The sequence below is a fragment of the Lissotriton helveticus genome, chromosome 2_1, assembly GCF_964261635.1.
Source record: "Lissotriton helveticus chromosome 2_1, aLisHel1.1, whole genome shotgun sequence".
Taxonomy (NCBI): domain Eukaryota; kingdom Metazoa; phylum Chordata; class Amphibia; order Caudata; family Salamandridae; genus Lissotriton; species Lissotriton helveticus.
In genome coordinates, this window is record NC_136059.1 from 1,364,207,950 (window position 1) to 1,364,222,543 (window position 14,594).

The 14,594-nt window shown below is 44.8% G+C and overlaps 1 protein-coding gene across 1 annotated transcript in view; it reads right to left on the reverse strand.

The window, feature by feature from the left end:
* Positions 1–6,560: 6,560 nt before the first annotated feature.
* GPAT3 (glycerol-3-phosphate acyltransferase 3) overlaps positions 6,561–14,594 on the reverse strand; it is a 487,853-nt gene continuing 479,819 nt past the window's right edge. The window contains exon 12 of the mRNA XM_078676298.1: positions 6,561–8,599. Coding sequence (XP_078532424.1) covers positions 8,470–8,599 — 130 coding nt within the window. The 3' untranslated portion in view covers positions 6,561–8,469. The remainder of the gene's footprint in view (positions 8,600–14,594) is intronic.

A 14,594-nucleotide genomic window follows, 5' to 3' on the forward strand; every position in this document is an offset into this window, starting at 1 on the left:
GCTCGCCTTCTTCCTCTGCCCCGTAGACTTTTAGAGTCGAAGATATGGTAGACTGTGCTATCCTTAGGGGCATGATGAATGGGCAACAAGTTCTCACTTTCCCTGCTTGGGGCGTGCAAGGTAGTCAACTACAGAGATTTCCTTTCAGCCACATGTTGAACAAAGACCGAACATAGATTTCTTCTCTTTAGCAGTTAGTTCAGCCATGAAGAAACTTCAGTGTATCCTACCTCCGAAACCCAAAAGCAAACACCTAAAGGATGGCATGCTGCAACTGGGTTTAGATGGGACTCTCTTGGAAAACGCAGAGGCGAAGAGCAAGATTACCCTACCTAAATTGGTCAAGAGTGAGCAGCCTCTCGGGAGGGTAGTGTTCAGAGTACATGTACATAATTAGCTGAAGTTTATACAGTTTACAATGATCTACTGAGTGCGTGTGTATTTAAAGTGTTCCAGTTAGGCGGCTTCAAACTGGAACGAAAAATCAAAGAGAAGTACCAAGCCAATGTATTCTATTAGAAGGTTTCTACAAATGCCCGATTTATTTTTCATAACTAACGTGCACTTGGTTTAATGATTATTAGCTGTAAAAGTGAAAAGCTAATTTTGGCAAGAGACAGGGGGCATGGTTGGATATTTGTTTACGTGTATACACTGCTAACAAAAAGACATGTTTAAGCTGAATTGGAACAACTGGGTGTATTTAGGAGTACAAATGTTGTGCTAAAAACTATATATGGACCACGGAAAGTGGTGTTTAATTTGTTCGACTATGCCTGGTTTGAATGTGAATACTATGAAGGATTTTTAAACTGAACATTTTGTATTGCAGCTCCAGGATGCCTGTATTTCCTGAAAAGGAAACGGTACTAATTGAAACAGAGACAAAGGCAGTCAAAACTTTAGATAAAAGTGTGTAATGACATGCTTTACATTTTCATGTGCTGAAAGGAGCAAGAGTTGAACTATTCATTATCGGCATTTGAGTTATTCTATCGCACAGTGTATTTTAAGCAGTGGTTAATTTGTCAATTAACTTCCAGGGTAATCCACTGCAGCCTGCACCATCCATACCTTCCCAGCGCTGCCAATGGCAGTACCACCATAACACCTAACCATCACACTGCTACAAGTGTGACAATTCAGACTATATCATGCCACACACAGCTATACTAATAGCATGGGAGGGTGATATTAATAATTTTCAATGTATATTGACTTAATAAACACAGTTGTTGTGCTCATCTCAAAATTGAAAAAAGACAGCGCCACCATGTGGTGGACTGTCACTAGAGCTGGTGCTGACAATTAAGTGCTGAGCAACGGAAACCATCGGCACAAATTAAGCACTGATTTTTAGGAACTCATTATTTTAGTAATTTAGAAATGTTAATGAACCTGATAATGTATATGTATGTTTATTAAATTGTTTATTTTAACTATCAAAGTTTACTTGTGCATGCATTCTTTTTATTTGGTGTTAATTCTATTTATATGATAGCTGTTGGAAATGGCCCTTCTTGCAGGGTTATCCCCAAACTTTTTGCTTCTTCCTCCCTTGTTTTTCCTGACCGGAGGTTGTTTGCAATAGGACTCTGGGCACTTTACCACTGCTGATTAGTGCTAAAGTGCATATGCTCTCTGTATAAATTGTTATTGTGATTGGTTATCCATGATTGGCATATTTGTTTTACCAGGAAGTCCCTAGTAAAATGCACTGAGTGTGCCAGGGCTGGTGATTCAAATGCTACTAGTGGGCTTGCAGCACTGATTGTGCCACCCACAGGAGTTGTCCTAAAATGGTGTCTCAGGCCTGCCACCGCCGTGCCTGTGTGCAGTTGCTAACTGCCATGCTGACCTGGCCAGTGTCCACACTGGCCAGGCCTAACCCTTTCCTTTCTGTACACTTTGGACACCCCTATGGAAGGCCCAAGGCGCCCCACTGGGCAGGGTGCAGTGTATGTGAAAGGTAGAGCATGTACAAGTGTGGGTGACATGCTCTGGTAGTGAATTACAGCCATTTTCGTTTTTCACTATTGAAAGGCTATCTTGCCCATAGGCTATAATTGGGAATGCTGTGTATAATGTTTACCTGCATATCTTCCCATAGGATTCAAAAAGGGGGGTGGTGATGGACAGAGTATCTGAATTAAGCAGAACACTCCTACCCAGTCAAAAGATCAGGGCTTGATCCATCACCGTTTTTTAGCTCACTGCACCATCCCAGTTCAGAACCTGGCTACATGCAAATCAGTCTGGCCCTGGCCCAGTGCATCATGGGAACAGGGCAGACCAAACTACCAAGCCAATTCTTTACTGGGAAGGAAACAAGCTTCCGGGGACCGGTTTCTGGCATTGCAGCCGTCTTCGGCCCGGCTTGCTTGAATCCTGATGGTGCAATGAGCAAGGGACTCACATCTGAGTATACTCTTCCACACTTGTGGTTGCTAAAACGATTCAAAAAGGGGGGTGGTGATGGACAGAGTATCTGAATTAAGCAGAACACTCCTACCCAGTCAAAAGATCAGGGCTTGATCCATCACCGTTTTTTAGCTCACTGCACCATCCCAGTTCAGAACCTGGCTACATGCAAATCAGTCTGGCCCTGGCCCAGTGCATCATGGGAACAGGGCAGACCAAACTACCAAGCCAATTCTTTACTGGGAAGGAAACAAGCTTCCGGGGACCGGTTTCTGGCATTGCAGCCGTCTTCGGCCCGGCTTGCTTGAATCATGATGGTGCAATGAGCAAGGGACTCACATCTGAGTATACCCTTCCACACTTGTGGTGGCTAAAACGATTCAAAAAGGGGGGTGGTGATGGACAGAGTATCTGAATTAAGCAGAACACTCCTACCCAGTCAAAAGATCAGGGCTTGATCCATCACCGTTTTTTAGCTCACTGCACCATCCCAGTTCAGAACCTGGCTACATGCAAATCAGTCTGGCCCTGGCCCAGTGCATCATGGGAACAGGGCAGACCAAACTACCAAGCCAATTCTTTACTGGGAAGGAAACAAGCTTCCGGGGACCGGTTTCTGGCATTGCAGCCGTCTTCGGCCCGGCTTGCTTGAATCCTGATGGTGCAATGAGCAAGGGACTCACATCTGAGTATACCCTTCCACACTTGAGTCCCTTGCTCATTGCACCATCAGGATTCAAGCAAGCCGGGCCGAAGACGGCTGTAATGCCAGAAACCGGTCCCCGGAAGCTTGTTTCCTTTCCAGTGAAGAATTGGCTTGGTAGTTTGGTCTGCCCTGTTCCCATGATGCACTGGGCCAGGGACAGACTGATTTGCATATAGCCAGGTTCTGAACTGGGATGGTGCAGTGAGCTAAAAAACGGTGATGGATCAAGCCCTGATCTGTTGACTGGGTAGGAGTGTTCTGATTAACTCAGATACTCTGTCCATCACCACCCCCTTTTTGTAAATTTTTTGGCCACCATGAGTGTGGAAGGGTATGCTCAGACATGAGTCCCTTGCTCATTGCACCTTCAGGATTCAAGCAAGCCGGGCCGAAGACGGCTGTAATGCCAGAAACCGGTCCCTGGAAGCTTGTTTCCTTTCCAGTGAAGAATTGGCTTGGTAGTTTGGTCTGCCCTGTTCCCGTGATGCACTGGGCCAGGGACAGACTAATTTGCATATAGCCAGGTTCTGAACTGGGATGGTGCAGTGAGCTAAAAAACGGTGATGGATCAAGCCCTGATCTGTTGACTGGGTAGGAGTGTTCTGATTAACTCAGATACTCTGTCCATCACCACCCCCTTTTTGTAATTATTTTGGCCACCATGAGTGTGGAAGGGTATGCTCAGACATGAGTCCCTTGCTCATTGCACCATCAGGATTCAAGCAAGCCGGGCCGAAGACGGCTGTAATGCCAGAAACCGGTCCCCGGAAGCTTGTTTCCTTTCCAGTGAAGAATTGGCTTGGTAGTTTGGTCTGCCCTGTTCCCATGATGCACTGGGCCAGGGACAGACTAATTTGCATATAGCCAGGTTCTGAACTGGGATGGTGCAGTGAGCTAAAAAACGGTGATGGATCAAGCCCTGATCTGTTGACTGGGTAGGAGTGTTCCGATTAACTCAGATACTCTGTCCATCACCACCCCCTTTTTGTAATTATCTTCCCATAGGAGCATGATAGAAAATTGAAGTGTGGTATCCCTGAACTCAGAATTTAATAACATCTTTTAGGAAGGATGTTTTTTAAATCCTGTGTTTGAAAGCGGCACTTTTAGAAAGTGGCCGCTTTCTTGTCCTCTTCTGTGTGCCTTTGGCTGTTTGTAAATTGACTGTCTGGTTTGTGAGTGACAGGGCTGGGGGATTCCAGGAGACAGAATGAGTCTGCCCAGTGGTGAATAGAGAGATCTGCATCTAGATGGGAGGGAGGAGTTGCACCTGGGACATGAATAGGACTGTGCCTGCCCCCCACAGTACTGACTCCACCCCCTGTGGTGCGTCTGATGTCTCTACTCTGCACTGTGAAAGGAGAGAAGAAATAATGTCAACAAAGTGCTCCAGGGCTGTGCTTTCCCTCCACAATGCTGGCTCCACCTCCTGTGGGGCGTCTGATGTTTCTGCTCTGCACTGTGAAAGGAAAGAAGGAGTCATGTAAACAGAGTGCTCCAGAACTGGTTTGGACCGGGCTCAGAGCCCTCCTGCACAAAGGGCACAGACTTTTTGGAGTATAAATACAGGACCCCAGACTACAGAAAATTAGATCATCCTGGAATCAAGAATGAACCTCTGCCAGGAGAAACCTGGAAGACTGAAAAGAAAGGACTGTCTTGCTGTGTGTTTGTGGGCTGACCTGCAGTTGCTTTGCTGCCAAGGACAGGGGAAGGACTTTGTTGTTGCTTTGTCCCCTTTCTTGAAGAGATCACCAAGGGCCCGAAGAGAGATGGCTTCCTGTTAAGTCCCAGGAACAAAAGGATTTCAACCCCATCTTCCCCCCTGAACTCTGCTGAAAGAGTTCTGAATCCGACTGAGGGGCCTCTGGAAGTTGAGGCCTGCTGTTTGGGAAGCTGGACAAGGAGAAACAAAGACAATCTGCAATTTTCATGCATTGCTCGCTTGCGGAGCGCACCCCTGACAGTGCGAGGAAATACCCGCCGCCGCGAGGATCGAGATCGCCCCAGCACCTGTCATCGCTGGGTGAGATCACTGCACCGCTTGCGGACCGCATCACATCGCTGCGAGCATCATCGCAGAGCCACAGCATCGAGGGGCCGTGAGAGAAGATCGACGATGCGCCGCGTATCGCCGCCGCACCTGAGATCGTCACCGTCCCGAAGATCGTCGCATCCTGCCTGTTCAGAGACGCTTCCTACCAAACCCTCCCCATACAGACCGGATTCGTCGCAACACGCCCGCCACGTCCAGTGGGGCTGTGGCATCCCCTCCCCAGGGTCTCAGGATTTTTGTTGTTTTGGTCTTGTTTAGTTTAGATTAAATACTTATATTTTTCTAAACTGGTGTGAAGTCCATTTGTGGTGTTTTCACTGTGTTACTGTGAGTGTTGGTACAAATACTTTACACATTGCCTTTGATTAGCCTGTCTGCTCGTGCCAAGCTACCAAGGGGGTGAGCAGGGGTTATTGAAAGAGTATATCCCCCTTGCCCTGACTAGAAGCAAGGGTCCCCATTTGGACCTACCTCTGCCAACTAGAGACCCCCAGATCTAACAATAGCTATTTAAAGGTTTTCTAATTTTTTGCATATGCAAACAATTCCACACCACTAGGATTACTCCTTAAGCGTATATTAGTCTATTTTTGTCTCTGCCTTGAATTTATGCTGATCCAATCTACCGCCAAGTTCTCCTTGTTACCTCAATTCTCTATATTCTGAATGAATGGCAATATTTGAATTAATTTGAGCTATATGCAAACCACGTGTTTCCGTCTTGTAATAGGAGTTGTTCAGTGATTTACCAGTTCATCACATGCTTGGTGCATTTGGCCATTGAGTCTCATTCATCATTCTTTAATGTGTGCACTAGTTGTTTTGCTAAGTAAAACATGTAAGCTCCTACTTTTTTCTTTTGTTGTATGAGTTTTTGTTTATCTTGAGGAAATGCCCCTAAACCCCATGTGTGTTCCAATGTTGAATGTGATTTGTGTTACCATCACAGTAACGGCCATAAATATTTTCTTTTTGCTCTGGGTTCCCCATATGTAATGCTTGCATAAACCAGCTGCTGGGATATCCTTAAATAGCATTAAGAAACATGCCTGCTAAGATCTCTTATTTTACTTCACAAAGAGTCCAGGATGAAACAAGATGTAAATGATGGGTTTCCTACATTTTGAACCATCCTGATGCGGTAGTGGTGTGGCTAATGCAAGGAGCTGGCTGATTGTGCTGGCAGAGATTGGACCTATAAAAGCATATATAGCTTCAGATTTCGCATTCAAAACTTTTATAGAGGCGGCTGAAAGATATCACCAACTAATCGTTACTGTGCAACAGAAAGTTTCATCCGTTCCCTCTTTATTTGCTACATGCGTCACTGGAGGAAAGAAAATCACAATTTGAATACAAATAGCTGACACGTTTGTGTATGTGTTACTTTAAAGTGCATTTTTTTTATTATTTTCGTCATTTGGTACATTCACTCTAATGCACAGCCCAAACAGTATATATACATAGATGTGTGTATGGTGCACACAACGGAACCTCCTATACAAAGATGGTGGTGCAAAAAAGGTACAGGACGACACCAAATGAGAATTGTGACACAAATCATCGTCACAGCAAACTATGAGAAATGTATTCTGCAACAGTTCATTAGGTGTATCAAATAGCCCCCTAAACATAAATTGATATTAGAAGGCAGAGGCCAACAGAAGGGCATTCCAGTACACCAAATCTAGCGCAGACCAATCACAGGACAAGATGCATTTGAAGAAATTCCTGCAAAGAAATGTACCAAGTTCACGGTAACCCCATCACGAATACAAGGTTGGCAGCACCTGGACACTACTTCAGAGTTATGAACATGCAATATCAAATCCTTTTCAGAAGAACATCTTAAAATGTGTGAATGCAATCAAACTTTGTTCACATAAAAATGGGAGGAAATGAAGCAGTGAACAGCTATACAATCAACGAAAGTGCGCCAAACACATTTAACATACAACAAATCATAATTTGATTCAATGCACAATTTACGGAACTGACACACGCACATGAATTTATTACACTTTCTTCTCCAGTTAGACATCTCGAATGGGCAAAATATGCTCACCACGTATTGATGCTGTCACGAAAAGTACCACAAACCAGAGTATTGCCATTAGAATCAGAGGTAGTCTTACAACAGATAACCTTTAAGTGTGCACATGTAGCTAAAAAGCTAGGTTGTCGACTAAATGTTCTGAGAAACCAGTTTACTGATGTGTGAGATTACTTCTCGGTCAGAGGGGTGCGATCCACTCCTCACTTTGACTGCAAACATTATAGACCGTGGTGCCACAATCAAGAACCTCAGAAGTACACATTCTAGACTTTTTTGGTCTGAAAGTAAAAAAATTGAAATTGGACAAGGAGAGTCGACAGACTTGAGCTACTCTAACTTTCATGTGCTCTTTGGCAACAGGAGTTTTAAAATTACGAGTACTACAGAAAATAGTAATTATTCAACAGAGTGTAGGTTAAGCAAGATTTATGTCAATGCTACGGGAAGAGGAGGTGTATATTGCGTGGATGCCTTAGTCTGCAGCAATAACGTCCTTTTGGCAAGATTGTTTCCCAGTCAGCCAATCTTGGAATTATGAACTTTGTATTCGGTCCTTAGCAGTAACACAGGACCCTTGTTTACCATTACCATTTCTCAAACCAAGATTTCCCTATACTGCATCTTGACGATACTTTATTTAAAGTTTAACCAATGTTTTCACATATTAACGTTTCCATATTACTTTTAAACTATGGAGTAGATTCCAAAAGGGTTTCCTGCACCACATGTCTGCCACAGAACATGTTCAAAAATCGTCATGAGTAAAAAGCAGAGCAGCAGAAGATGGTGGACATATCAACGGGCGTCAGAGTTGTTTAGGTTTTGCACAGGTTATCTTCCTTTACTCATGCTGTTGAACCAGTGCTACTGTGCTGCCACAGTCAAATCCCCAGGGATTAAGGTTCTGCGTTTTAGGGGATGTAAGTAATAATACCAATCATGTAGCATCCAAACAGTTGCATCAATAATTTATAGGACCAACTGTAAGAAAACCGAACTGAAAGGAAAAGCATGAAAAAAGACAGAAGGGTAATGCAGGAAGCTGATAAGGAAACAAGGAGGGTTGACAACATTTCAGAATAACTGGAAGCATGCAGCATTGACCACTACTTCAAAGAACAGATAGTAGGTTTTGTCAAGTCACAAACTCTTTGGTATCATAACCATGCGCTAGCAAAATGAAAAACGCAGGCGATGGAACTTGTCGCGAAAGAGATCAGCCTTCTTCTTTTACGATGGTGATTCTGACTCATCTGCCATTTTATCCATCGATTCATTCCCTCCAATCATCTTGCTGTAGTTCTTTTGCTGTTCCTCCCTGAACGAATCCTTCACCTTGTCTCTTTTTAAACCTCCATCCCTGTGACACAAAAAAACACAAATCAAAAGCTAGTTCCAGTGTTTAAGAACAGCAAAGTCACTTTTGGAGTACATGAAGTAGGAGTGTCACATTTTACTACAGACTTGCGTGATAGAGACTAAGAGCAGTTAGTTTGAATATACATTTCAGAGTATTTTTAGGGAACTTAACACCGTTTATTTTTACTTTCAAAAGTTTTTAATAGTAACCGTACACAGAACAGCTGCAAGCTAAATTGTACTAAATTTCGCTTAATGATGCGTTGAAATGTATTTTTTTCTCGTACGTCTTTGAGTTTTATTGTACCATACAATTTCAAGGAAAAAAATATAAGACTCAATAGAGGCGACACTTCACCCATAAGTAGCATTAAAGCTCATTACAATTAAAGCAGATTATGTCTGTACATAACTGTGAGAAGTTGGCCTGATAGGTGATGTTTCCAATTCTGGAACCACCTGTTATCAGACCAAACAATCCCTTATGGTGTCTGGTTGTAAGTCAACCTTATTAGACAAGCTATCCTAGGGGTAGCATGGACTAAGCAGCCTAAAGGCTTAACTTAAGAGGTCGTGTTAAGCGAGCTGTTTTACCACATACAATCCTGTAATATCAAATGAAAGGACACCACACAAGTATATATTATAAAAATATATGTGTTTATTACTAAAAACAATCCCCAGTATTCTTTATGAATAAAGGGGCACAAGCGTTAAATCAAAAGCACAGTATAACATACACAAGTTGCACGATTATGGATGAGGGCGGGGGCCACTCAAACCATATACTAAACAAGTGGTATAAGAGATACCAATCGAACAGTGGTTAGGCCTAGGGCCTAGGGAATCGCTGGGAGCAGTCAGGACAAGCAGTGCTGAAGTCGGGAAAAGCCTGCGGGATTCGGGTGCAGTGCAGAAAGCGCACGCATGCACCAATGTTAACCAATGGTGCGTAAAAGTTGTAAAGTTAAAGTTAAAGGACACTTCCGCTGAACCTAGAGGAACAAAACTTAAGACACAGACCCTAGAGATGTGTACCAGTGTGGGAACACCGGCGGAGCAAAGTTACCTCACCCACAGAAAGCGGGTGCACAGGGTCGAAGTTGAGTCGGGTTTCGTCACGCAGGCTCTTGGTGCTTGAAGCTGAAAGGGCTGCAGGCGGGGTGAAAGAGAAGTGTCCGGTGGAGTCCAAGGGTGGACTCAAGTCGAAAAGTACCTGAAAGCAGAGGGGACAGAGTCTGGGTCACTCAGCAGTGACCAGGGTGGAACCAGGACGGAACCAGGCAATGTCGGGCGCAATCAGGTGGTCGTCGAGGAGCTTCTCTCCGCTGTCACGTGGGCTCTGGGGCATCTGCGACGTCCAGGAGCGGGTCACGATCTGTCCCACGAGGGCTCTCACCGTCGGCGCAGTCGGCTTCAAGTTTGGAGCAAACAACACTTGGCAAGAGCAATCCACGCGGAACCGGGTGATTGCTTCTCACTCGAACCAGGAGGGTCAGAGTGGGGGCTCCTTTTCAGGGGAGCTGGTGCAGATCTGGAGCAACCAGATTCGCAGGTCGAATTTCAAAGTTCGTCGGCACAGGGGCCACTAGCCGGCTGGCAAGTGACCGGGCCAACGCGTTGAGCCAAAAGTAGCAGAAGGGCCCCACGCAGCACTCGATGAGTGTAGAGGGGTGAGCTTCGGTGCAAGAGTGGCTCAGGGTTGGGGCTTCTCAAACCCCGGTGTACAGCTGCGAGGGTCACTCGTGGGCTGCACGGTCAGCGTCTCGTGGTCTTTTCAAGATGGCGTGCCCCACGCTTCCGGTCGCCTCCACGGGTCTCAGCTCTGCAGGGACTGTGGATCGGGCTGTTGGAAGGCAGGCAAGCTTGATCTCGTCGATCTCTGTCGCTCGAGTTCCGGCGGGAACTGCAACAAAGCAGACGTCGATGGCTGGATGGTGCCTGTTTGCACAGGGTGGTCACTCCTTGACCACAAGGGAGATTCTTCGGGCTTCTACGTTGAGTAGGATGTCGAAGGGTCCGGAGTTTCGTTTCTTATGTTTCATCAGGATAATCTGAAGTGCATTGGCACTGCTCCCAGTCTTATACTAATTTTGGGGGCTGGATTACCTGCTAGGTCCCCTCCTATGGGTGGGACCCAGGAAGTGGGTGGAAACACCCCCTTCCTTTGATCCAGGCCGCCCTGGCACGAGGGCTGGAGTGCCTCAGAACCGGTTTGGCCGGATTATGCAAGGGGCAGCCTTGTGCGCCCCAAGCAGTGTCTGGTTTCTTTCAAACCTCCCTGCTACAATCCACTATCTCCTGTCTGGAGGGTGGTAACACCCCCCTGCGACAGGAAACCCTTTGTCCAGGCCCCATTTGGCTGAGTTTCGGTCAGCTTCAGGGGGTCAGACTCTTGTCTGTGGCAGAGGCATCCATTTTGTGGATCTAAGGTCCTTTTAGAAATTAACCGCATTTAAGCAAAGTAACATGTCTTACCCCTCTAGAGGGGTGGAATGCTATCCCCGTCGCCAGAACTGGCGAGGTGATAGTATTCCAAATCGTATGACACCTTACACGACATGTTTTGATAAAGCCAAACCAAAGTTGCTATATAACCGCGAGGATTATAAGGCACTTAAGAGTATATGGTATGGCATTATCCTGAAACAGCTTAGGGAGTGGTTCCCGACAGCTGCAGACAGGCTCAGCTCATGCTAGAGCTCCATCTCACATTAAACCACGCACTCTGCCTCCAGGATTGATGAGGCCTTCCATAGGAGTGGCTCACAGGTTTATATGTGTCCAGATATAGGTTTAGATATAGGTATACTATATCTAAGTAAGGGGTGATTACACCACCTTACCCCAGCTGAGTGATCAGCCAGTTGTGTCAATTTAAGAACCAGCCAGGGGTGGCAAAAGATATGCTGCAGCCCCTGGTAGGCCTTGGTGGCCCCTATGCCCTGGGCACCTATAGTGCATTATACAGGGGCTGACAAGGAGTCCATTTCCAATTGTGGTATGTACCTAGGGTACATGGAATCCATTTTACAGAGAGAGCAGGTGCCCTGGGGCCCTGATTAGCAGGGAACCAGGTCAACTAAGTCAAAAAACCAGCTAAACACAGGCAAAAAATCTGGGGTAACCATAGTCAGGTAGCCACCTTCCTACAATAACATTGTAGCTGGTCGATCAGATCAGAGGTTAATCAGCATTTGCGCATCAAAGAAGAAAAAAAAACAGCTAATAGTACAACAATTGGGTAAAGGCAGTGACCCAAAACTATTACCCGCAAACCTTCAAACATAGTTTTTTATTAAAGTTTATTCCAGTTCCACTCGTATATCGCAAGATATAAACATAATGGAGCGAGAAAAGGAAAAATGTTGGGAAGATCCAGTGATTGTTAAGTCAAGGTGGCCTCAGTAAATACTCTGTTTGTTGTAATTGACTGAGACATGGTCTGGGGTGACAAGAAATATTGTCATGTTACGTACATGTATCTAATATATGCCATATTGTCTGATATCTTGAGATTACCTGGAAGAGCCTCCTGGGAGCTGTGGGCACATCTGAGGTATATGATCAATGTCTACCAAGTGTGATAGGATATTATATTGAATGATTTCCTATCTGTGAGGATAATCTTGAAGGCACTGGTTAGGAGGTCGTTAAGGAGTGCCAGGTCATTGATGTTAAGATGCAAAGTGATTGGTGAGGCCCATGGGCCTAGGACAACCCTCGGGACATTTAAGATAATCTTTGTTTTAAATATTTTTGATAGCTGGTCTTCAATCATTGACCAAAATGAGCTGAGTTGGGTGCAACTAAAGAATATGTTCTGCTGTACCTGGGGACAGATTGCAGTTCCAACACCCATCATTATCATGCAATTTTAGTTTATTGAATTTGATCGTTGTCCAGTGAAGTAGGTTCATATGAAAAAAAATTATTGCATGAAGTGAGGGGACAACCTTATTTGTCCAGTTTTCTTCTGAAGGAGAATCTATTTGCAGGGGTTCAAGTTGTTTCATCCATTTCACTTGCAATGCTGTTGGTGATGCTGGAGTGGGGATGGTTCAGAAAAGGGGGTGGTGATGAACAGAGTGTCTGAATTAAGCAGACCACTCTTACCCAGTCCAAAGATCAGGGCTTGATCCATCACCGTTATTTAGCTCACTGCCCCATCCCAGCTCAGAACCTGGCTATATGCAAATTAGTCTGTCCCTGGCCCAGTGCATCATGGGAACAGGGCAGACCAAACTACTAAGCCAATTCTTCACCAGAAAGGAGACAAGCTACCGGGGACCGGTTTCTGGCATTTCAGCCTCGTCGGCCCGGCTTGCTTGAATCCTGATGGAGCAGTGAGCAAGGGACTCATGTCTGAGTATACCCTTCCACGCTTATGGTGGACAAAATGATTCAGAAAAGGGGGTGGTGATGAACATTTAACAACATATGTCCCACTGAGTGCCATGCCACCAGGTGAGAGACAACTGGAGGTTGGTCAAATGTGCCTAATTTAGATAATTTCGTTTTAAGCTTCAGGAAAGCTTAAAAGCTGAGATTGGTCAACTCAAATATATATTGGAGATCTGCAAAAGAGAAGGGAGTGGTGCTATCATAATACAGGTCTTTGATTAGCTGTTGACCTCTACTAACCCATGATGGTCCCAGGATAGTGATTGCTTCTGCTTTAATTTTCAGATTATGCTATAAGGAAGTTAACACCGATATAAAAATGGAATTTGGCATGAGTCTATCCAATAGTTTCAGTGCTTTGACAATATCTAGAAGTATTTGTCAAGAATGTGTTACTGTGTGTCTTGACATGATGATGGTGGAGGCGATGTGGCAGGGAGTCACAAAGTGTGCGTTCTATACTAGCCAACGAGGGTGAGTAATTGTGTCTGGTAGCAGCCAGTGGGCACCTTGGGCTGCCCAAAAAGGCTGTTTGATAGTGTTTCCAGTTCAGTAATTTGCAGCCACCTTGTGAACAGTCTAATCAAATGGATTTGTAAGCAATGCTGGCTATTTTGCCATTCCACATAGAGGGTGAAGTTAATTTGTCAATGGTGTTAGAGAAAGTAGGTGATAATCTAAAGGGAAGCATAGATGTGACACAGTTGACCACCAGGGTAATCATCATTTTGAGGGTTTCAAGTCTACCTCACCATGATATGTATTTTTCGGGGCCCAGGAGGAGAGGAGGTCTTTGACTTTATATAGTTTGAGTTTCATTATGCTGTAGTGATTCGGTAAAATCGCTGGTAAACCGGAATCCCAGATATTTGATAAATTTAGGATGTCATTTGAGTCCGGAACCCCCAAGGTGAGTACATAAGCAATGTAGGTTGAGGGGTAGAACCTCTGTCTTTTCTTTGTTTGAGGTGTACCCAGAGACCAAGGAAAACTTGTAAATTACTTTAGTGATCACCATTATCACTTCCACAGTTTTGTCTGAGAATATAATGATATCCTCTGCATATGCAGCGGTTTTATATGATGTTGTACCACAATTTGCAATAATGGGTCAATGTATAATAGGAAGAGTAGTGGTGCCAGGGGGCAACCCTGCCACGTACCTTGATGTTGGCTGAAGGGAGTGGACAGTTCGCCATAGGATCTGCATATAATTCCCGAGTCCTTTTTATAAATGGCGCACCTAAGTTATGTTTTACAAGTACTGATTCCAGTAATGGCCATGAGACCTTATCAAAGGCCTTTTTTCATGTCAAGGGCTATTGCAGCCGCTGGATGTAAGAATAGTTACTCTTTTTCTACAATGTGACAGAAAGTGCAGCAGACTACATGCTTATATTCCCCGACGAAATTGTGGAAGCGATAATGGTGATCACTAATGTAATTCACAAGTTCTATGTGGTCTCTGGCTAATTTCCCTTTAACTAACCCTATTTGAGAACTGTGTTTGAGTTTAGGAATGAATGGTTCTAGTCTTTTAGCCAGGACCTTTGCAAAGATTTTGGCCTCATGTTTAGGACATGACAAATTCC